The 23796-nt window shown below is 36.6% G+C and overlaps 3 protein-coding genes across 4 annotated transcripts; all 3 read left to right on the forward strand.

Moving 5' to 3' along the window:
• The first annotated feature begins 1799 nt into the window (after nt 1–1799).
• Nucleotides 1800–9810, forward strand: LOC146332459 (ras association domain-containing protein 7-like). Of its 2 annotated transcripts, none has more exons than XR_014769937.1 (6): nt 1800–1922; nt 5219–5328; nt 6918–7571; nt 8155–8423; nt 9125–9288; nt 9561–9810. XR_014769937.1 is itself a non-coding variant. In XM_084716291.1 (6 exons), coding segments are annotated over exons 2-6 (1197 nt in total). In that variant the 5' UTR covers nt 1800–1922; nt 5219–5225; the 3' UTR covers nt 9563–9803. The 2 variants fall into 2 exon arrangements, 1 of the variants encoding a protein (XP_084572417.1); XM_084716291.1 differs by having other exon boundaries at nt 9120–9288; nt 9561–9803.
• Nucleotides 9811–15128: 5318 nt separating this feature from the next.
• LOC146332460 (retinal cone rhodopsin-sensitive cGMP 3',5'-cyclic phosphodiesterase subunit gamma-like) lies at nt 15129–18080 on the forward strand. Its single transcript, XM_084716650.1, has 4 exons — nt 15129–15277; nt 17002–17116; nt 17225–17259; nt 17345–18080. Exons 2-4 carry the CDS (start codon nt 17004–17006, stop codon nt 17419–17421), a joined length of 225 nt encoding a protein of 74 aa, XP_084572776.1. The 5' UTR covers nt 15129–15277; nt 17002–17003; the 3' UTR covers nt 17422–18080.
• A 2003-nt stretch (nt 18081–20083) lies between these two features.
• Nucleotides 20084–22837, forward strand: LOC146332461 (retinal cone rhodopsin-sensitive cGMP 3',5'-cyclic phosphodiesterase subunit gamma-like). Its single transcript, XM_084716747.1, has 4 exons — nt 20084–20240; nt 22036–22153; nt 22254–22291; nt 22379–22837. The coding sequence occupies exons 2-4, from the start codon at nt 22044–22046 to the stop codon at nt 22453–22455; spliced, it is 225 nt and encodes a 74-aa protein (XP_084572873.1). The 5' UTR covers nt 20084–20240; nt 22036–22043; the 3' UTR covers nt 22456–22837.
• Nucleotides 22838–23796: the final 959 nt, after the last annotated feature.

The following is a 23796-nucleotide window of genomic DNA, read 5'->3' on the forward strand; positions in this document are numbered from 1 at the left end:
ACCTCCAAATGAATCCAAATATGAGTTAACTCGAGTCATACGTCCTCACTGTTTTCCATTTGGTGCTGTGGACATTTCATTGGCTCTTCTTGAATAACCACAACCATTTTACTCGGTTCACAGTCGTTCACTTCATTTTCAACATGGCTGCTCCTGATATTCTCTTCCTGATCTGCACGTCTCCTTATAATGATTCCAGTTTTTAAACCGTTTGATTTCAGTCTCTATATTTTACCTCTGCTTCCTATCTTTCCACTCACAGTTTAGCTCATAACTACCAATATTCATGGATGATGTACGCCACATGCATGATCATGACTAGGGGCTGATACTTAAAATACAGGCAAGACAAACTTATTTTAAATTACATTTCAATTTCATACCACCAGTGGTACATGCACCACAGTGAATCAAGGGATTAATTGATTAACTGAGAAAATAATGTGCAGATAATAAAAGTGTCCATTGGTTGTAGCTCTGGTTACTTTTTCTTAATTAATGACTAGATTGACTCCCAACTTCTACATCCAGTGGATTTTATTCAGTTCTCAACTGCAGTTTCAACATGAGTGAAATAAATTAATGGCAGTAATTTTGGGAGGAAACTTTGATGTGCAGTTAATTTAATTCTTGCAGGTGAGATTCTGCCATCATCCAGTGCAACAGCATCCTTATACACTGACATCTGCAGCTTGCCAACATCTCAACACAGTATTGTCTGTCTGTGTGTTTGTGTGTCTCTGCTTGTCTTTGGTTGCTTTTGTAATTAAACGGGTCTGAGGAAAAACAGCTGAGCACACACACACACACACACACACACACACACACACACACACACACACACACACAAAGCTACAAACATACACATAACTTGCAGAGTGAAATGCTGGATATTTGGAGAAAGAACAGAGCGGCGATGAGAGCTAATCCTCTGGGTTTTTATCTGTTACTCACAGTGGGCGGGGCCTGTTTCAGCGTCACAGTGACATCACTGTTTAGAGAGACAGGGTAGTGGCAGAGACTCAAATTGTTTACAAGAGCAGTCGCAGTAGGGGTAGAAGTTATGACTTACCAATTCTCAAATTACTGCAACAAGTCAGGGTTTTTTTGGTTACTATATATTGATATATTTTCAAGTCTGTACTTTTACTCCTCTTAAATATGCATCTATCTATGTAATCTAATTACTTTTAAAATCATAAGTGAATACCGAGTACAATTTGAATAATAAAACTAATACTTTGAGTAGTTTTGGAGAAATAAAACTGTACTTTCACTAAAATATTTTACATGTAATTCAGTAATATTTTAGCAATGTAACAGTACTTGTACTTGAATTCAGACTTTCAGTACTGTTTCCATTTCTGTTTATACCAACAGATTCTTTAGGTGTTCTACTTTTAAGACTTGACTGGCTGCTAGCAAAAAATCATTTACCAGGAAATGGTCTAGAAAGATTCAAATAACACAAGATGCCCAAAGTGAACAAAAAGCCCAAAGAATCAACATCAATAACAAAAATGCAAGTGGACTGACACAAAGCAATAAGCATAAGAAACATACACTCACTAGGGATGTGATTTTATTTTATTTTTATTTTGTTGTTATGTTTTGTCAAGTGAATAAGAAAATGCAATAAAAAGAAAGTGTCAGAATATTTCTAGTTTTGGGCATTAACATGAAGGAACGGAGGGAAAAAAGAAATCAAAAGTATAGTTAATTACCTCGCAACACTTCCAGTGTGACGTCACATTTCATGCAGCTCATCCAGACAGGGTGCATTCCTCAGTTTCACTCCTCCTCCTCAGCTGAAGTGTGTCTGTAGGTGAGTGTTTGGGTCACAGCCGCCCACCAGCCTGAACACACAACAGTGAGGAAGAAAAAGGATCATCAATGAAACTGAGAGAAGCTTCAACTAACAGGTGAGTGTGTTAAAATCCTCTCTAATGACCCTGAAACCCAGTTGGACTAACGCTGATTAATGTGTCATAAAAGTTCAGTTAGTTCTTCAAGAGAGAAAGAGTCTCATTTGTGATCTTTGTTATGCAGACAGCAGTTGTTTGTTGGTCTGTTACTTTAAATTCCAGCATGGAAAGACATTCATTGTAAATACATATACATTGTAATTTGTCTTCATTAAAATCAAAATTACATTGAACATAATGGCATCAGAGCTTCTTTACTTAACTGTCAATATATTTTTAATCAGTTAAAAACATTTTGCGATCAGCTCAAGACAAGCCAGACACAAACCCAGGAGAAGGTGCAGATAAAACAAACATTTATGTAAAAGCACTTTTATGATAGCGAGTCTTCGTTTAGAAGTCATGGAATGAAGAAGGTGTAGTGTGTTGAATACTATTCATTTATAATCTAGCCAGTGCACTCAAAAATGTACTTTAAACTTAAAAAGAATCTAATTTCAAGACAAAAATCTCCAAATGAAATTTAAATGCTTTTTTTCACCCAATAACAAGAATGCTCTCATGGGGGAAATGTACTATTTAAGGCAGCAAATGTATTTTTCTATCAGGAAAATGAGGAGCGATGGGGTCAGTTTCAAGTCTTAAATGTTTTCAAAGGTTCTGAAATTCATGATTATCCACATATTCTTTGCAGTAAGTTTCTAAGGTTTTGAGGACTAGTTTCTGAATGAGGGTGAAACTGACAGTAGAAGTTAGTAAACAGAGAGAGGAGGTATGTGTGGGTGGAGCCTCAGTTCTCCAGGAATGTCAGCGTGTTCTGCCACATTCCTGCCCTCAGCAAACCTGAGTGTCTTCTCCTGCAAACACGGCAAAACTACACAGACGCAAACCTTCACACACGTCACTGTCAAGCACCGATTTCCTTGTGCAAAATTTAAACTTGCCTGGAGTGAAAAACGGATCACTCTGAAGGTTCTTCTGTTGTCTGAAAGGAACAAGTTAAATAAAAAAAATGTCTGGTCCAGTTAATATCTATATATCTTTAGGCTATTCCATGATGTACAACATAGACATTTTCTCTAAAATAACATACTGTAAATTTTCAGAGGGTGCATACATGTGATAATCATGATGAACATGATGCACTGCTGTGCATTAAACTACCCAACAGTAATAAAGTAGCTAAAATTAGCTCAACCTCAAACATCTACATCCATAAAATCCAACGTACACATAAATGCAGCAGTAATATTACTGCAAAAACATCCAATCTAATAGTTAAACACTGACAGCGTCCATTTTACTGCACAAAGAGCAATGCTAGACTTATTTTTAGCACTTAAAGTAAATTTTGCTATGATGAAAAGCATAATAAAAAAGACATTTAACGTGTTGTTGCCATGACATTTTATGTTTGTGATGAAGCCGTGTTATTGTAAACAAACATGGTTCTGTGAACCCGTACACAAAAAGAATAATAATAATAATCAGACTAACACTCCCTCCAGGTTTTATTTTTAATTTTACTAATGCCAAGAGACGTCTGCAACAAGGATACAGTTATTCATTGTGTTCTATTTGTGTAACTAGCTTAGTTTTCCCATACAGAACTTCTTACTTACATAAAAATTCAATGAAAAGTACTAAAGTTAATTCTGCTGCTGCTGTACTGTCCAGTTTGAATTGAGATTATCGATGTGTATCTATATAGATTAGAAAAATTAATGTGGGTAATCAAATCCCTTTATTCTATTCAGTGAAAGTAGTGTGTGATACGGCTGTATGGGTGTTTCTAATGGACACTTGATTAAATCTTAATTTGAGTCATCAAAGAAAACACTGAAATCTAAAAGCTAAAAACGTGTCAGACAGTCAGTTTCAGTGAAAACTGTTCTTGTTTTAAGAGCCCCGTGTCAACACATTTTCTCCCAGCTCCCAGTTTTCTCCACAACTCCATTATCATACTCTTATTCAGATTTGTACTGAATGATCACATTAACTTGTATGCATTAAAATAATTACATTTTTAAATGTGGTTCATGCTGAGAAGTCTGGTGACTTTGTCTCATATTGTTAGTTTAGTTGATTCTTTGTTAAAAACAGAATTATTTAAGTAATTTTCATTATGCACTTAGCTAATAATTAGAGTTTGGTTTACAGAAACTGGACAGTGAGTTTAACAGAGCATGCTGTGTGCTGTGTTTGTTTGGAGAGAGAATCATCTACATCTATCTGTCTATGATCTTATCTAATGTTGAATAACCAGAAGTTTAACTCTTGCCATCAGATAAATGTTAGGGAGTTACCACTTTCTGACTCCGTCTCACGCTCTCAGACAAATGTCACGCAAAATAAGTACAAACCACAAAGACACTTAGATTAAACAGACTTCCTCTGCACACAAGACGCCTGAACATCAGATGCAAAATACTTTTCCATACAATGTGAACTAAATTCCATTTGTGGCAGTCACAGCATTTAAATAAAGCATTTAAACTCATTTCAACTTGTTGTACATTATAATGTACAATATATAATATAATATAATATAATGTATAATGCAATATAATGTTTTTATTGTGATATTGAAATGTGAGTAATGATACTGGACATTTCCTGGAAATTAAACTGGCTGTTTATCAATAAGAAATCAGGCTGGAGTGACTGTAAAGTAACTAAGTACATTTAGTCAAGTACCATAATGAAGTAAAAGTTTGGGGAACTTGCAGGCCCACTTTACTAAATTTCCATTTTCTGCAACATATTTCCACGCAACTACATCTCATCTACATTTATTTGAGAGCTTTAACTATTTTGGATCATGAGTACTTTTAATTTTGGTATTTTAAGTACATTTTAATTATACTGCTAGTACAATTTGAATACAGGACTTTTATTTGTAAGAGTTTTACTTCTGATACTTTTAAATGAATATATACTCTGTGTTCCATCACTGCAAATCAATGTCTACCTTATGTCACTGATGCAAAAATTATATGAAAGTTCAATATTGTCATTTGTTTGTTTTTTTGTGTTTATTTATCTGTAGTTATTTATCAGCCCATTGATCTGCAACATCTGCAGCTATGGTATAAATCTCTGACAGCAGACAGTCCATTTTCTTAAGCTATATATTGACATCACCCAATTTCATCAGTGATGGTTTTGATGTGGGTTTTTTATATCTTATGTTTCCTTTTTGATTTACAATAACATTTATTGATTGTATATATTTTTTTAAAGTTATGGGTTAGAAGTACAGTTTAGTGACGTGTCCAGCTTCCTCCTTGCAGGTGAGTGATGGAGCTGAAGGTGTGGGTGGACGGTGTGGTCAGAGTGGTGTGTGGCCTGTCACTGAACACTTCCTGTCAGGATGTCGTCATAGCTCTGGCACAAGCAATAGGTGAGTCTTTCAGTTTTAATCTCACATATTATCCGCAGATTTTAAAGAAACAGAGATGCTGCTTGTAAAACTCAGAATGTTAACAAGCACCTTAGTTACTTTGTCCTGCATATTATTATTTAATTTTGAACTGTTGTTAATGAAATAAAATGTCAAAGGTTTTACTGCAATCTGCTAAATATTTCACTCAAATAAAGTAACAAAATAAATGTCCTTGGAATTGTGTAGCAACTATATATTATCCTTGCAACATGTTATGTACAACAAAAATGTAGAATCATCAACATGAACCACCAAACACTGAACTGAGTTACTTTGATTTTATTAAAAGCGAACAACATGTTTCACCTGTGGCTTCCTCTGGTTCAAAGATGTAGTTATGAATCTTTTTAAAAGATTATGGATGCAATATTAGATCTACTTAACATCCATACTGGCAAAAATAAGTACCTACACAGTTTGTATTAGTGGTTATTGTTCAATGCTGGTTTCCCCCCAAACACATTTAAAAGCAATACTGTTAAATTGAAATAAAAAAGATAAAGACAACTTTATACATAGGTATGGGAAGTAACTAAGTAGAAATACTTTATTACTGTATTTAAGTAGATTTATTAGGTTTCTGTACTTACTTGATTTTTTTGCTGACAACCTTTTATCTTTATTCCTTACATTTTTAAAACAGGCTCATTACTTTTGTCTAATGCAAGAAGAAAATGACATAAACGATGGAATGTGAAGAAAACAGTGTAAAAAAAAAACACAGATGAAAATGATGTAAAAGAAAAGGTGTAACAAGATGAAAATGACTTAAGGGCATGACAAGATAAAATGATGTAACAAAATGAGAACTACATGAAAGACATAACAAGATGAAAACTCCATAAAATCCATAACACAAAGGCAAAAAAAAAAAAAAAAAATGATGTGAAAGAGTAACTGGGTCGTGATTTTTGGAAAGAGACCCAAGCCATAAATTTTACAACAGACAACAAAGCACATATATACAAAGATCTCTGGTATCACATGAAAAATCATGTTCAAATTAAATATTTAATCTTATTGCAGGTATAAAGAAAAATAAAGAGATATTAAATATAAACCCATGATATCACTGACCAATCACAGCCCTGTTTTTGCCAGGATCTCCCATTTATTTATGCCTTATAATTATCTGTTCTTGCAAATAATAATGTTTGAGAAAAGAAACAAAGGAGCACAAAACCAGCATTTTTTCTTTTTTACTATAAAGAAAGTAGTTCCTACATGAAACTGCTCACAACAAGATCTGTGGATTATCTGCACTAATCAGTTCACAATTTTTGGAAAGAGACACAGATTTTAAATTTTTCAAATGCATTTTTTTTGTGCTTTGAGCACCAAAAGCTAAATGTCATTTTGTCCCAGTATACTGGAGATGAGTCAGACATCTCTGTCTCCAAACCTCTGCAACTCACACCAAAACTGTCTGGATGGATAAACAGCACTACAGGCCAGAGGAAAATTTGTATTTTTGAATTTGGGGTGAACTGTCTCTTTTGTAGTTAATTAATTAATAATAACCCTTCATGCATGTGTTTTTTCCACAGGTCAGACGGGTCGCTACGTTCTCATCTTAAAGTTACGAGGGACTGAAAGACGGCTTGCTGCTGATGACTGTCCTCTTCATCATCTGTCTCAGCTGGGACAGCTGGCCTCGGAGGTCCAGTTCATCCTGCGGAGGACCGGTCCCACCTTCAGTGAGGGTCCACACAGCCCCACCACAGAGAGACATCTCCCCCTGCCCAGACCCTCAGAACCAGAGCCCCTCAAACGCGGGGGTCCACACAAGGCTCTGACCTTCAACCTAGGTCCCTCAACACTCCCCAGGAGGACTAAACCAAACAGGGCCTGGTCTCCGTCTCCCCGAGCCTCCCCAGAACCACGAGCGTCCCCAGTCTCTTTCCTGGACCCTCTCCATCCTGCAAGGTCGATTCCCTCTTCGTCTTCCAAAGAGGAGGTGTTCAGGCAGATTCTGCAGCAGCAGAGGAGGCTACAGGACCTGGAGGTTCACCTTCAGTCTCTGGAGAGAGAGACGGAGGTGTGGGAGCGACAGAGCTCGTTCACTCTGGTCCCCAGTCTGACTGTGGTCCCTGCAGGAGAACTGGAGGATCTGGAGCAGCGGCTGATGCAGAACGAGGCCGAGCTGAGACACACAGAACTCTGGGAGAAGCAGCTACAGGAGGAGATGGACAGAGAACGAGGTACGTCTTCAAACCTGTTCAGATCTATGATACATGGATGGATGTACTTTATTGATCTGAAATTGGGATATTCCTGTGTGACAGCAGCTGGTTATGCAAACATTACACAGCTTGTAAATCCAGCTGTAAGGTCAGAGATAATTAGATTGCTGTATATTCAGTGTAAATGTAAGCTATCATGTCATTACCATGCAAACTCGTAAGTATATCTAATCAGCATAAGTAAAAATAACTGCATACCTCATTAACTCAAGAGGAGTAAGAAAGGAAATCTGCAACAATAATAACACAAATCTACAGCAACAAAGAAAATAAGTTCTGCTGTGAAAATATAAGACAGATCATCTGACACAGATGTTACCAGGTTTTATGTTCCCAAATATTTATTGATTTATTTATTTTGACACTTAAACAAAAAAAATATTGTTTACTTAAAAGTGAATTATTCTTGTATTTGTCTCAAAATTATTAAATGAACTTAAACTGTATAACTGACTCAGATGGTAGCTACATTTACCAGCAACACTCAGCGGACATCCACATGAAAAGAGGTGAATTCTCCCTTTAACACTGTTATCAACAGATATGCACAGACGTCTGCACCAGATAGAGTCATCGATTGATGATCACAGCCATCAGATCAACGAGCTACAGGTCCGTTCTTCACATCTAGAACAGGACTTGAAACTCACCGTCCACAGGCTGAGCTCTCAGACGGGCCCCCAGCAGTCAGACAAGGTCCTGAGGCCCCTGAAGCAGGAGCTCCACCACCGCCTGCAGCAGGCAGACGAACTGGATGCAGCACTGACAGAGACACAGAGGCAGATACAAACTGCAGAGGAACAACTACAGGTACAACTCCCTCATTATCCTTCATTATCATCATCACACCAGAATTTATTTATGACAGTGACAGACTCAAATCGATCAGTTTCATCAGAAACCAGTTCAACTTTTGTGGATTTGAAATGCAAATCTGCTTCACTGATGAAAAGCAAACAGTCCTGATGGTTCTGAGTTTGATGGAAAAGAGAAAACTGGAACTATCATATTCATGTTAGCTTTTACATGAAACACAAATAGTCACACCCACTGTATTTGTTAATATCCACTTGCAGTAACTATTGTAGGACAAAATATGAACTACATTAATATTTTGTGTATGCAGATATGGTAACCTATGTAAATATGTTTTCTGATGCACATTGGTTAAAGGGTTACATCTATTGTTTAAGGGATAGTTCACCCAAAAATGAAAATTCAATCTGGTGTAATCCAGGTCTCCTAAAGCCCCCACCGTGTTTTAGACTGAATCTTCACTGTAGATTCTTAGCTTGGAGCCACGTTCATGTGCACACTGGAGGCATTTTATGGGTTTTTCTCTTTTTCTTTCATTTTCTAAAGGGGCTCTGACTTTAGGAGAAAGGGAAGAAAACAGTATACTGATTTCCAGTACTGATTACATGACCAGAGGACAGGCTGGCTCATATAACATAATTACCTAATGTAAATATCTGTTGGTGATATAATCCTCCCTGCTTCCTGTAGGACAGATGGGAGATTATGGAGGAGCTGAACAAGGACCTGAGACAGTGTAAGCTGCAGCAGTTTATCCAGCAGACAGGTGCTCCGCATGCGGACCAGACACATGCCCTTCACGTCACAGACGTTTACCTCAGCAACGCTGGGATAACAGAGTGGAAGCAGCCGAGTCACTGTACGTCATCACATCGTTTAAATAAAATGATTATTATCATGTCTTGAAGAAGTTTACAGATACTTCACTTTGGTAGAAGTCATACTAATGTGTTGAAAAACGTGTTGAAAACAGAAGTCCTGCTGCCTGTTTGTAGTAAATGTGCACATGTATCACAAGAAAAGGACAACAGTGAAGAAGAATCCAGTTTAGTTGAAAAGAAAGACAGAAAGAAAGAAAAGGAATAATCAAACATGGATGTGACGCTGACATTTTCTCTGCTTCTCCTGCAGGACATCATGGAAGTAAACATGTTCTCTGAAACCTCTGAAGGCCCGTCCAGACCCTAGTGTGTGTGTGTGTGTGTGTGTGTGTGTGTGTGTGTGTGTGCGTGCGTGTGTGTGTGTGTGTGTGTGTGTGTGTGTGTGTGAGAGAGAGAGAGAGATAAGCCAATCACTGCCAGGTTCTCTGTAAAAAATAATAATAATAATAATATTTAAGTGTATATGAGTTTCATAAAATAAAACAAATGTTAATCATGCTGATAAAAATGAATTCATTATTTTCATATTTGTTGATATTAATAAATAAATTTCCTAGTTGAACACTTTTTCTTTTAATTTATTGAGACCTGTGAACTGCTGGTCATACATAATATATTCCCTGTTGCTCCACCAGAGGGAGGCAAAGCTTTTCTCCATGATGAGATACAACATGCACTGAACACACCTGAGCAGAAACTGCCTAAATGCAGGGAACGGCAGGTGGATAGGGTTAAAAGGATTACATTTATTGCTCTCACCTGTGCACAGGAAGCACAGGTAAGGACAATGAAGTGAGGAAACAGGAGAAAAGAAAGGAGCTGATTGGCTGCAGAACATACTGGAAACAGGGCAGTGCTGACGAGGCTGATGCAGGTCAGGTGAGCAGTGAGAGCAGACTGTCGGCCATGTTAGTACACTGAAGCTGGGCCTCCTTTCAACCAATTTCAGTGAGTCATGTTATATTGAGGAGAACAACATGGAGGAGGGAAAAAGTTTTTTCTGACCTGCTCCACTCCATTAGATCATGAACCCTTCAATATAAAACAGTCATTCTTGGGAATTGGGACAAAACTTTACTTTGGTTTCCATGTTTAGTCTTCGATGATGCTGGAAAATATATTTTAAAATATCAAACTCTTGGCTATTAAAGCTCCTAAGAGGACTAAACTTATGATCAAATGTTTAAATAAATGATTAAATGATTAAATAAAATGATAAAATTAAATGTCAGCTCTGTCAGATGGAAAATCTCCCCAAGTTGACATGTTGTGGTGTCGACAAAATGTTACTTTTTTTTTCATTTCTCAACACATTTTATTTTTTAAAGTGTCTCAGAGTCTCTAAATGTTAATCAAAATCAGCTTTGATTTAGAAGGACCACAGAGTTGACATGTTATGGTTGAGACACATCTGATAGAAATATTAGTGAATGAATTTGTCTTAAAATAGAAAGTTTACCAGTTCTTGAGCAGTATTCCTGCTTTTTTTAAACCAGAAAGTGAGACAGGGGTCCATAGGGTATAGCTGACCCTTTTTATGCCTGATTAAATCATATTGTTATAAAAGTTTGATGGAGTTGATGAAAACTTGGGACTCAAGTATTGTTAGTTTTACATATTGAAGGCTTTTTAACACCTTTTTAAGTTGCTTGAAGCTGTGAATTCTTGTCTGGGACAAATTTAGAAATTAAACAATTAAAGCAAACCAAAACATTTCATAAATGACAGATATTTCATATATATAAATCATTAAATGATACATTGTTAAAAAAAATTGAATTAAAGTGTTGGTATTAACAGTCAAAAAAAATGGTAGACAAGATTTGTCCCACTTATCAAATTATATTATTGAAATCTACAGCATGAACTCTGTGACCTCTGCTCTGATGTTCCTCTGATGTTCTGTAGCATTAATTTGTTTACACTCCTGTAACAGATCTGGTTACAGCCAGGTTGCGGTGAGTTAAGTAACAAAGTGATCTGTGTGGGTCGAGGCTTACATCACTCCCTCATAATGCAGGTCGTCAGGTGTAATCCAATCTAAACACGAACCACCTCCCGCCAAATATACTGCAGTCAGTGGTGTTGTTGTCCTCTGTCGACCCTGCAGGGTCTGTCTGTCTGTCTGTCCGTCCGTCCGTCCGTCCGTCTGTCTGTCGGTCAGTCTGTCTGTCTGTCTGTCTCTCAGATGACCCTCAAAGCTGAAACAGAAAGTTACTGCTGTGTTTCCAAAAAGACACCTGACATTAATGATCTTTTAAAACTAGTTTTATTTAGTACCAAGGTAATACATTGATCACTTACAATCTTGAATGTTCCTTGACAACAAAGATCCTCCAGCATTTCTGATTACCAATCACACTTCTTAAGAAGGGAAAATAACACAAGCAAGAAATAACATGTAAAACAATAAAAATAAGATAAATATCATCTTTAAAGTATTCTATTCAGCCAAATACTGAGCTACAGGTGTCCAACTCCACCCAAAATGTCTTTTTTCATTTGCAGTTGTGCAGTTAGTTCTTCCTTTATATACTCCTGTCTCAGTCTCTTAGTCCATTTCCCCACTGTAGGGGGTTGATTTCATCCAGAAATGCTTATAATTTTTCTTGCAATTATCAATAACACCTTTAAAATACACATATCATGCCCATGGAGTATAACTTTTAATGACTGTGATGTCATTTATAATATTATAATAATGTATTAATAATAATTAATAATTTATAATATTCTCCAGAACAGTTTCGGACAGTCCCATACAATATGGGAACATAATTAATTTTTTATTGAAAGAATCATCCATCATTCTCTCTTACAAAGCAGGCATTTTACATCATTACTCTATTTGTTTATATACACTATAAAGACTATAAAGAAAATCAAGTACAAAACAGCAAAAAAACATTCAAAATCAAGCACAAAGCAGATTTGACCTCAGATTTTTCTTTATTTATTTGAAGGAGATTATTTGACAACCAGTTTTTAATTTCATCAAGGTATTCACTGAGAGTCGATTGTTACTGTTTGGGTTGGAAAGAGAAATAAAGCTACAAGTCATCTGCATAAAATAGAACCTAATATTTTGTTTGTTGATAATGTTGTCATGGTAACATGGAAGTGGAGATAAAAAGTACAATTTGACCAGGGAGTTCATGCACTTTGCTAGCAAGTTTTGTGGCTTAACAGATGTATTTATTAGTACTGTCTAGAACTGTCTAGTATTATCTAGTACTGTCTAGTATTGTCTAGTAGTTTCTTGAACTGTCTATTATCTTCTAGTACTGTCTAGTATTTTCTGGTAGTTTCTAGAACTGTCTAGTATCCAGTACTGTCTAGCATTATTAAGTACTGTCTTGTATTGTGTAGTACTATCTAGGGCGGTGTAGAGTTTGTTAATCAAGTCTAGTACACAGTGTAAAAGAGAGTCTGTCTACTCTGAATGTTCCTGTATTGTGGTACTGTCCACACCATTGTTTAGAAGAAGATATTCTCCTCTTCTGTTATCACTGTGTACTTTGTACTTTTAAACCCCTCAGAATTATAGTATTGATGCTGGTCTATTTTAAAGGCAGTCGGGGAATAAATTCCTACGTAATAATTATTCTGTGTCTATTCCCATCAAGTTTTGATCTGACCGTACGGGTGGATTTGTTAATTGAATGGTTTTATGATTGAACTGAGTAAGCAGGTCATGTAGCTGCAAATTTATTTGACTGCACATGCTGTGTGTTCCCATTATAAACAAATCGTCTATTTATTGACTCCTCTGTTTTCATAGAACTTTAATGAGTGTTTTTTTTAAGCATAGATTAATGTATTATCGTTCTTCATTTGTGATAGAATGAGAGTTTTTCTTTCTTTACTGTACCTTTTGTTATAATCATTTCTGTGCATCTTTATCCTTTCAATCAATCATCTATTAATCTGACTATAAAGCCATTTTTATGGTTTCATGCTGTATGTTTCCAGTCCTGGACAGTCATGTATAAATGAGTCATTCTACCAAACTGGTGCAAACCGCTGTCCCCTGGAGTTAGGACAATTCTAAGGGCCCGGGCCTTATCTATATAATCTTCCAGGGGCCCAAGATTTTTGGCGGCGCCCCTGAGTCCGTGTGCAGAGACTGATTTTAGCCACACTCCTACACACATACTATACTGGAAAAATCTGAGAAAAAGATTTTCACAATATAAGATGTTTACCACTGGCTCATATATCGATCATCTTTCAGTTTGTGATAGTTGTTCCTTTTTCGTGGTCGGTCCCGCTTCATTAGAAGAGGCTGTTTCTAGTTGGTTCATTCACAGAAGCTTCCTTCACAGATGTTTACTATCATACATCATGTATTCTTTTTGCTGATTATTTCACTGATTTACAAATTGCCATTTCTGCTGTTCTGGATCACACTGATGATGAGGAGCTGAAACATGTTTGTGTTTGTTCTGTTTTTTTTTTTGTTTGTTTGTTTGTTTTTTTTGCCCACAATAAACAAGTAAACCATTTATCAGTGAGTGCTGATAATTTGTGTGTTTTTGAACATGTAAATGAAGAATAGCAGGGGGCCAAGGACTGACTCCTGAGGTACTCCATAAAACAATCACCAACAACAAGAGTCCTGTTTTGTAGATATGAATAAAACCAGTTTAACACAGAGATGCCAAACCATTTTGAATGATCCACAGTATTAAACATCAGTCAATGCAAAGCACTGATTATTTTTTTTTCTCCACTTTATTAGCTTTCACAGCTGGAAAAGAAACATTATGCACAAAATTACAAGAAATAACAATGCGCCTTTGTAATTAGACGTAGCTTGTTGTTTTAATAAACACTATGCTGAATTTAGCACCTTTTCATTCACTCTGTTTATCCCTTTATTTAAACAGCTTCTGACGAACTGATGAATGGTTTCATTATCCAACTAATAAAATGATGATCTTCTAATAAACGATATGAACAATCATACACTTAGAATGTTAGCAGGTTATTTAAATAAAATCACAATTATAGTCTTTTTCCATATTTTTTCATCATTTCATATTTATGAATGATTGATAGAGATCCAAAGAGGGCCAAAATTGGATTGGCTCATCAGTCACTGACCTAATAGGTCTAGCATAAGGACTATGTTGTCTCCCACGCTCCCATGTGCCACGCTGCTCTAATCTATCAGCTGAACTAATTGCTTGTAAACTAATCTAATTTATCCGATCTAATCTGTGCTCCAGCAGCACGTTGATAAAGCACCTCAGATCAGATGACTACTGTTTCACAGACTGAGCTTTCTCCAAGTTACATTATTCCCAAAATAAATAATAATAAAAATGATGAGGAGCAAAATTCAAATTCAAAGGGGTTTTATGCTTGTATTGCCAGAGCAAATGTGAAACAAAAAACTAAAAGAAAAATGTATGTTAACAGAAGAATTGTCATTTTTAAAGCAAAATATCAGCCTATGTATGCCAAAAATAACATAAAATAAAAGCTAAAACTCTCTTCACATCTCAAGGTACTTTATTGTTCTGTTCCTTTGGCTGCTACACACTTATCCATCCAACGTCCTGACCACAGTTTCTGTTTGTTTTTATTATTCCTAATCAACAAACATCAATAATAAACCTGATTAAATGATGATCAGTTCATTCCCGATGACTCAGAATGCTTCACGTGTGGGTCAGTACTCAGACAGGGTAAACAGGGACTGGACGCTGACGGTACATGTTGCAGCACAGGTACGAGCTGTTCTCAGGGTCAGATTATCTCTGGAAATACTCCACCATAACTCCATTAGCAGCTTTGTCTGTTTGCACCGCAGGTATATAAACAATGAGGCACTGAGGGAGAGCACAGGACAGAGAGACTGCAAAAAGAAAGAGAACCTTCTCTTTGTTTTGCAGGTCTTCCTTTGCTCAGCACTTCCAGCTTCTCTTCGCCGATCCAAACTCCCACCAAACTACCACGCAGGTGAGACGCTCAGCACGCAGCAGCACAGACTGTACCTGTAGTCTGCAGCTCATTTAAATAACAGACAGTTTCTAACAAATCATTGGCATAGTTTCTGTGTTAAGATGTTAAAAAGCATTAATGCCACATGTTGGACTTTCTTTTAAATATGTTGCTGTGAAATTGAACATGATGATGACGTTTGGTGTAAAACTACAGATAGTCAGACGTGTGCAGCTCCAGCTGACTAACTGAACCAGCTTGCAGGCGTCGCTACATGTGAGCACAAAAAATTCTGTGATTTTTGTGAGATGCAGAAAAATTTAATTCCTAAAATCAATAAATAGAATATATTTTATTTTTTTGTTAGCATGTTGACATGTTTTCATTTTCAGAACACTTTCAGGTTTTTATTGCTTAGTTTCTTTCTAGAAATTAAAAATATCTGACCAGAGGAGAAGAAGTTCAAAATTATTTATTGTCTAATAATTTATTTTGTATTTTCAGTGCTGTTTAAGGTTGTTATTTGAAAACCCCAAAATAAAAAAGTTCAGCAAATAGAGCTTAGAGAAATAGTTTGACCATCTGGTAAATGCACTAATTTGCTCACCTGAGAGATTAGATGGGAAGGTGGAGAATGCCTGTGCGTCATGTTTGGAGTTGGAGCGAGCGGATCATTATCTTAGCTTAGCATAGTGACTGGAAGCAGGAGGAAACTTCTAGCAAAGCTCTGTCCAAAGTTCAAACTGCTGCCGACCCGCGTCTCTATAAACGTTGTATCCCATTTGTTTGAACACAAACAGAGATTAGAAAAATACCATCTGAGGTTTTAGAGAGAATTATAAATTGTTTCTAATTATTTATTATTTATTTTGACTTAAGCATAGACTGTTTAAACCAGGGATGTCGTCTCCTCGATGTTACCCGTAGGTTTCTGAAGTGCCATTTTGAAGCTCACTGCATGGTGGCTCCAGCTTTCTCCATCCCACCAGTGATCAACTGGGCAAATTCAAAAATTCAACCGAATTGAGCTGCTAACCACCCGTGATGGCATCCGCCCGACACCCTTAATTATACATAACTTCAAGCCTTAATATGATTTAAAAGGGTGAATAATATTAAAATTTAAGCTCCTGTACAGTTTTTTATAAACAAACGAAATGAAATTAGTTGTGGAGACTGAAACCGTTCTTTGCACCAGGCTCTAAACATGTTCACTTCTTCCGTAAAGTCGTACATTTCAATATGGGGCTCTAAGGGGACGGACTTGCGTTTGGAACCTGCGGACACTCGAGGAACTGCAGGTTTTGGCACTTTGTTTTTCAGCCCAGGATGTTTTTAACTTTGCTGACATAACTGGCATCTTAAAATTAGCCATAATCATCCACTTATGACAGTTTATGTAAGCATATGAGTTAAGACAGTTTAAGCTTCGGTTAAGGGGATTAGGTGAGGAGGGACTGAAGTCCAAAATAAATGCACATCACCATAAGGACAACATATTTCAGACATATTTCAATAGGAATGCACAACAATAGACTGGTATTGAAAAGTGGATGATAAAGACAATATTTGCAATGATTGCTCAGCTTCAGTCATGTGAGGAGGAGCCAAATCACACTTCAGATTTAATTTTAGATAAGATTGTGAATTACAACACATTTGTGTGTTTCTTTTGTTCCCTTTTTCATTTTATTTTTCACTTAATAATGTTTTTAAAATGAATTTTTGTTTTTTTCTTTTAGACATGAACGCCGCCGCAGCAGCAGCACCTGGAGGCTCCAAGGCCGCTCCACCCAAGTTCAAGCAGAAGGAGACCAGGCAGTTCAAGAGCAAGGCTCCCAAAGCTGGACAGAAGGGGTGAGTCGAGAAAATAAAATACATCACAACACCACTGCAGAGGCTTCATCACAAGTGTAAGATAATGAAGATGGTACATGTTAACATCACTCTCTGTCTTTCTCTTAGATTTGATGATGTTCCTGGGATGGAGGGCCTTGGAGGTAACTATCAATCAAAGCAATCAGAAATTATTCTACAGTAGTTGATGAAGGTGAGATCCATTAACCTTTTGTTCCTCTCCTGCAGACGCAGATGTCATCTGCCCCTGGGAGGCGTTTGGTGACTTGGAGCTGAGCGATCTGGCCCAGTTTGGCATCGTCTAGACCTCATGCCGAATGGACAAAAAGTTTATTCCTGGTGGCTGCAATCCAGCAGCTTTTTTTTTCTTTGCTCTCCTCATGAGTTCTCCCCCTCTTTGGGCATTTGGAGACGAGCCTGAATGGGTACCATTTAAGGACGACAGACTGGATGGAGAGGGTTTTATTTCTCCCCCCTCAGTAAGTGGAGGAAGAAGCTCTTAGACCGCAGCCCCCAAGAATGACTCTTCTTCTGTCCTGGGCCAGTACACCTCAACACCTGGAAGTTTTAGCATCTCTCTGAGCTTTATATTGTCTCTGATTATATCTGAATGAGATCTCAGGAAGTCTCTGTTGTGGCCTTGTTGTCCTGTGTAGCCCAGCAGCTGTGTAAAAGTGTAACTCATTGTACCACTGCTTGGGTTTAAAGGGATGCAGGGCAAACAACTAGAAATCAACACAACTTTAACTTCACAGTGGGTAGATTCTCTCCAAACGACAACCAAATCACAGAAGACCATGTAAATACTCCATTGTGAATCAATCAATCTATCTATCTATCTATCTATCTATCTATCTATCTATCTATCTATCTATCTATCTATCTATCTATCTATGTATCACATAGTTGTGTACCCTGTGTGGTTAACACTGTATATGTTAAAATAAAGTATATTTTAATCATATTATTCTGGTCTGGAGTGTCATTACCTCTATTTATAGTTGTCAGTGGTCGAGTACTGAAAATCTATGAATTTAACATTTCAGAAACCAACTTGAGTATAAATTACTCAAAGTAATGTTAACATTAACATTGACATTATGTCAAGTTAATTAGTTTAACATTTCTGTGGTAAACTGTATAGAAACACCAGACATATGTTATATATTTTGTGGAGTTGTTCACTTACATGATCTGAAATGATGTATGTAAAGTATGAAAAGTAAAAGTAACCACTGTGCAGTAAAATTCTCCCTGTCAGTAACTAGTAACTGTACCTGTCAGATAAATGTAGTGCAGTAAAAAGTAAGACAAAGACATTTAACCACAGAGTCACTGAGACATTCACATCTCTCACGGAGAATTTATGAACAAAAAATATGTACATTTTAAGTCACAAGATGGCAATTTTTTGTGTATTTATTTTTATTTTTTTATTTTTATTTATTTTCTAATAGGTTTTATTGTGTTTATAATTTCCCTCCATTGTCTGAAGGTTTGTGGTATCAGATTTCTTTCATACTTATTGAGGTACTTTTTGCTTACTTTAGTCTTTCAGCATAAATTGTAAAATAAAATATAATTATTATACAGGATTTGCACAAATTGAAGTACCTTAACTTACCTAAAACTAAGTAAGTTCCATCAGGTTATAAAACATGTTCATTTAGTTCTGTGAGTACAAATAAAGGCACTTTTTGTACATTAAAATACCTTACGTTTGCCTGATTTCCACTGTAGCGCCTCCCAGAGAAAAATTCACCAGCCGCCACTGAAACTGAATGATGCCAAAATATAACGAGTCGCAATAATCGAGGCGGGACGATGTGAAGGCATGGATGACTTTTTCCAGGTCAGCAGTACAGAGAACTGATCTGAGTTTGGAGGCGTACTGCTGTTTGTTTGTGTACAAAGTGTTCTTTCTTTTTGTAGGACGATAACCCTGATGCTTTAATTGAAAAGCTCAGGGAGGCGGCTGTGTGCTGTAGAGCAGACAACTTGACAAACCTTTATACAACACTGACAAGCTGCAGTGGCACACTTAATAGACTGACTTAGGGAAATATCATTTTAATAGACGACTGAATGTTTGTAACAGAAGCATCGGAGGTGATCTCTGATGAACTGTGAGCAGAGGTCAAGTCATTTTTGTGTGATTATATAGCCCGCTTTATGATCATATGGATGACGAAGGCCTTAAATGTTGCATCACCGAGTCTCTGATGCTCTTAATGAGATCATGTAAAGCTGAACACAGTTCACACAGTTTAGTACATGTTACACGTTATGCAAAGGTCTTATGATCCCTCTGACTTTACAGTGTGTCAGAGATTATGACCAGTAATCCTTTCTTTTCTCACCGTGCTGTCCCTGTATTACCCTACAGGCCTCACTGCAGCACATTAATGAGCACATTTATCAGTTGATCATCAGTTACAAGTGAGGAAAACTGCCAAACAGCAAGGCCTCTTCACTTGTAAAGCACATTTCAACAACAAGGCAATTCAAAGTGCTTTACATAAGACATAAACACCTTTGAGACAAAATGTAAAAGGAACATGAAGCAATAAAAAGAGATATTTCAACTCAATTAAAATGGTTAAATCAAAATAAATACACAAATAAATAAATAAATAAATAAAAGTTTTGGTTTAATAAAAGGCCAACAGAAATCTCTTTAGCCTTGTTTATGTGGTGCATAAAAACTGGAAGCTGCTTCTCCACGTTGAGTTTTGACTTTCAGGACAGACATGAAATCAGTTACCTTTATATGTTTTTGTGCGAAACGTAGTAAGAAAAATAACTGTTGGACACGTGAATGTCATCATGTTAAATGTATAAATAGTCATTTTCAAATGTGTCTATGATTATCATTGACCTGTTAGGCTTACTTATAATCCTACACCCAAAATACCCATCAGCCCTCTGCGTCCTGCACGTTTCAACAAGCAACAGGTGGGAGGTGGTGTGTAATCTGAGCTTATAAAAGCAGTGATGCTGCGATGGTGAGACAGAAGAGAGACACTGCGAGAAGAAAGACTCCCATCTTTGTCTTGCAGCTGCTTTTTTGCTTCTTCTCTGCAAAGATACATTTTCTTTGACGTCCAGTCCATCAGCAAAACAAGTAAGTGCATTTCCAGAGAGACATAGCTCAGTGTTCACTTAGTTTATTTTATTTTTTTATATTTTATCTTTATCTTTTCATGGTGTTTAGAACTTTAGATTAGATTTAGTTTAGAAGATTAAACCTGTAATGTAAAAGTAGCATAGAAATGGTACCATCAATCTGTAATATGAAATATGTGAGTTTTAAATCTGATAGAACTTTAAATCATTGTTTTATTAATTATTCTTTAAAGAGGAGTGGTAGGGTCAGATCTAAGGAAAAAAAAATAGAGGATTGAGAATATCTTAAAGTTTTCCATTTCAGGAATAAAGTCAAAATGTCAAGAAGAACACATGGAATTAAGACAAACTTTCAGTATTAGTACCAGGCATAAGAGAAAATGAAACAGATTTTGAAAAAATGAAAGATTCTTTTTTTTAATGAATTTATTCGTATTTTGAGAATAAAGTCAAAATTTCGAGAGCAAAGTTGAAATACCAACTGTGACTTTATTCTTGACATTTCATTTGTATTCTCAACTTTTCAACTTTATTCTCAACTTTTTGTGTTTATTCTCTAAATGCAAAATGAAGAAAAATCTTCCTTCTTTCATTTTTTCCTTTGGTCCTGGCCCTAAAACTCTTTCATACATAAACAATTATTGGTCCATTGGTAATATTATTTATCTCCTTAAATTCATTCATTTCACTTTTATAAATGTCATTAACATTAAATCTGACGTCAAAATTGAAAATTAGTACAGTAAAATAAAATATACTAAATACAACCCATTAATGAATTCTCGTGTTTAACAAGTTAAACTTTAAAAAAAATTCTTCTGCACTAACTTTTTTTAATCTCCTTTTTGTGCTATTAAAATGTTTTTTGGGGGCTGTTTTGTCAAACTTAATTTGCTATCTAAATATTTTTTTAGATTCTTTGAACTACAGTGAAGGATGATTGTCATTTCAACATTTTATTAACTGAATAAATAATTTGAGATAAAAGAGTAGCATCAGCAACCCTGTCTCATAGAAATTATATTTATATACAACTAATTTGTAACAGCTAACACATAATAACCTGGTAAGTCACAAAAATGTTGATGCTGAACGAACTGTTCTCTGGCAATATCTTTAATTTGTCTTTGTCGTCGTCTGTCCAAAATAGAAATTAGAATTTTTAAAAAAATATCCACTTTAACTGTAATGTCGTGAACTTTGTTTCAACCCCGTCCACCATGCTGTCAGTCCAGTGTGCAATATAAATGTTTTGTTTATCTATGAACATAATCCAGGCAGAAATGATGTTGTCCCCACAATGAAATTCTGAAAACAGTTCAGTAATATACAAATGTAAATTCTAGGAGACAGGGTTGCAACTTGAGATTCATCTCTGAATATTGGCCTGTGGTTGTAACGTAGATCCACTTGAGGTGACCAGGTTTGTTGACGTTCAGCTGCTAAATTAGTTGAATATTATCCTCGAGGTAATCTGGCCTCGTCACAGAAGATGAGATGGATCAGTGAGATCTTGTTTGGTGTCAGATTTTGATCCTCAGCCTCGACCTCACTCGGATGTTAAGACCCTGAGTGACAGATGACCTCTGACACACAAATAGGATTAGAAGTGTAAAATATGGAGAGTGTTTATGACAAGTAAGCAGATAAGAAGAGCAAGATGGGTTATGAATAGAATTACATAAAGAGAGAAAACATAAGAGGATGAAGTGTGAGCGACAGGAGTTAATCCATGACCTCCAGCATGTATGATGAGTAAAAAAAAGACATTTTTCCTTCTTCGTGACGAACAGTCTCCAGGATGAACGCAGCAGCAGCAGGACCCGGAGGCGCCAAGGCCGCTCCCCCCAAGTTCAAGCAGAAGGAGGCCAGGCAGTTCAAGAGCAAGGCTCCCAAAGCTGGACAGAAGGGGTCAGACTCATCGATTCTCATATCACACATCATGATTTTCCTCCAACAACTCTAATGTTATGCAGAATATTTAACTTTCTGTGTTTTATGTCCCAAACAGGTTTGATAACGACGTCCCAGGGATGGACGGTCTTGGAGGTGAGGATGAGTTTTATGTTTCGTCAGGAACTTTTCCGTGTTTCAGTGTCCAGTCTGGACTAACCTCCTGTGTTTTCTGTCCTGCAGACTCTGCGGTGGTCTGCCCCTGGGAGGCGTTTGGTGACATGGAGCTGAGCGACCTGGCTCAGTTTGGAATTGTGTAGACCTGTTAGAGGGAAGCTCCCACCCTGGTCCTGGACAGATGTGCTCTCTCAGTGTTTCTACGATGTGACGAGTGATGAAGATGATAATGAGGAAGGATTTCACCATGTGTCTGTGCAGCAGTCACTGTGGAACAGATCTCTGCAGTCTCAGGGTCATATGGAGCCTTTTGTATATCCAGTGCTGCCATAATCAAAGCCAGCAGAGAAATGTAGTTCCATTGTATTTATTTCTCCAGGTGCTGCTCAAATTTATATATATGTATATTTTTGCTATAAAAGTAAATGTGAAATCATAAATCACAAAATCTACCTCTTATTATAGATCAGCTGTAATGCAAACAGTCACCATGTTGGTACAATAAATGTAGTATTTATAAATGTGTTGGTTTGTGTAAAGAGCTCATTTCATTTCTTGTGTTTTTTGTCATTCAGTTATAGAATATTATTGGTATAGACTGATTATTGGTATTGATATTCTAGTTTTTCACAGATACATATCCATATATGACAATAAAATACAGTGCAGAGATATCAAAGATATGTTTGAGGTTACATTACATGACGTTTGTTCATCTCTGAGAACTGACCAGTGACACTGATCACAACTCTTTAATAAGTAAATTACAGATTAGATAGAAAGGGTAATTCCATTGTTATTTATTTTTATCATTTATATTTTATATTTCTTTACATACTTTGGGGTCTAAACATGCAAAAAGGTTTGGAAGTGAACTCAGATAATTAGATCACTTTAAGTGTCTGAAAGGATTTTAGCACGTTTAAACACCAAAGTCATACCATAACTCAAATTTAGACCATAACAGACCAGCAGCTTCTGTGTTCTGTGAGGTAAAATTACTAATTTTGTGAGGAATCTGGTGACGTTGAAGACAGCAAGATAGCTGCTGTATCTAGTTAAAGAAAAAGATCTTGCACTTTAATAAAAAGGTCCGTCTTTGTAGGGATTCTGCACAAAAGCTCAGAATTCTTACTGTCTGTTAGAAATGTCTGTTGCATTAGTTGTGTGTGTTAATGACCTCACTGCAAAACTAGAAGGGCACTCGGAGAGCACAGACCTCCACATAATCCCCTATCTAACTATGTTAATCAAGCTGAAAAATAATTCATGTATTCAGCCCCATGATTCACTGGGTTCTTCTCTGACCTGTGCTTCACCCTTCCACCAAGTTTCATCAAAATCTGGTCTGTTGTCTTTCTGTAATCCTGCTGACAGACAGACAAGAAACATAACATCCTTGGCAGAGGTGATTAGAATCAGAACAAAAACAAAAACAAAAACAAAAACATAAATCTAAAGCTTTTTATTTTCCCTTTAACCTC

This window comes from Lutjanus erythropterus, chromosome 1 (assembly GCF_056507025.1).
Source record: "Lutjanus erythropterus isolate fLutEry1 chromosome 1, fLutEry1.hap2, whole genome shotgun sequence".
In the NCBI taxonomy this organism is placed as follows: domain Eukaryota; kingdom Metazoa; phylum Chordata; class Actinopteri; order Lutjaniformes; family Lutjanidae; genus Lutjanus; species Lutjanus erythropterus.

What these genes read in the sequence shown, in the direction of transcription:
- LOC146332459 (XM_084716291.1), top strand. Translation starts at nt 5,226, where the DNA reads ATGGAGCTGAAGGTGTGGGTGGACGGTGTGGTCAGAGTGGTGTGTGGC. An exon ending in AGCTCTGGCACAAGCAATAG is followed by an intron (nt 5,329 to 6,917) that starts GTGAGTCTTTCA and finishes TTTTTTCCACAG; the next exon opens with GTCAGACGGGTCGCTACGTT. An exon ending in GGAGATGGACAGAGAACGAG is followed by an intron (nt 7,572 to 8,154) that starts GTACGTCTTCAA and finishes TGTTATCAACAG; the next exon opens with ATATGCACAGACGTCTGCAC.
- LOC146332461 (XM_084716747.1), top strand. Translation starts at nt 22,044, where the DNA reads ATGAACGCAGCAGCAGCAGGACCCGGAGGCGCCAAGGCCGCTCCCCCC. An exon ending in CCCAAAGCTGGACAGAAGGG is followed by an intron (nt 22,154 to 22,253) that starts GTCAGACTCATC and finishes TGTCCCAAACAG; the next exon opens with GTTTGATAACGACGTCCCAG. An exon ending in AGGGATGGACGGTCTTGGAG is followed by an intron (nt 22,292 to 22,378) that starts GTGAGGATGAGT and finishes TCTGTCCTGCAG; the next exon opens with ACTCTGCGGTGGTCTGCCCC.
- LOC146332460 (XM_084716650.1), top strand. Translation starts at nt 17,004, where the DNA reads ATGAACGCCGCCGCAGCAGCAGCACCTGGAGGCTCCAAGGCCGCTCCA. An exon ending in CCCAAAGCTGGACAGAAGGG is followed by an intron (nt 17,117 to 17,224) that starts GTGAGTCGAGAA and finishes TCTTTCTCTTAG; the next exon opens with ATTTGATGATGTTCCTGGGA. An exon ending in TGGGATGGAGGGCCTTGGAG is followed by an intron (nt 17,260 to 17,344) that starts GTAACTATCAAT and finishes CCTCTCCTGCAG; the next exon opens with ACGCAGATGTCATCTGCCCC.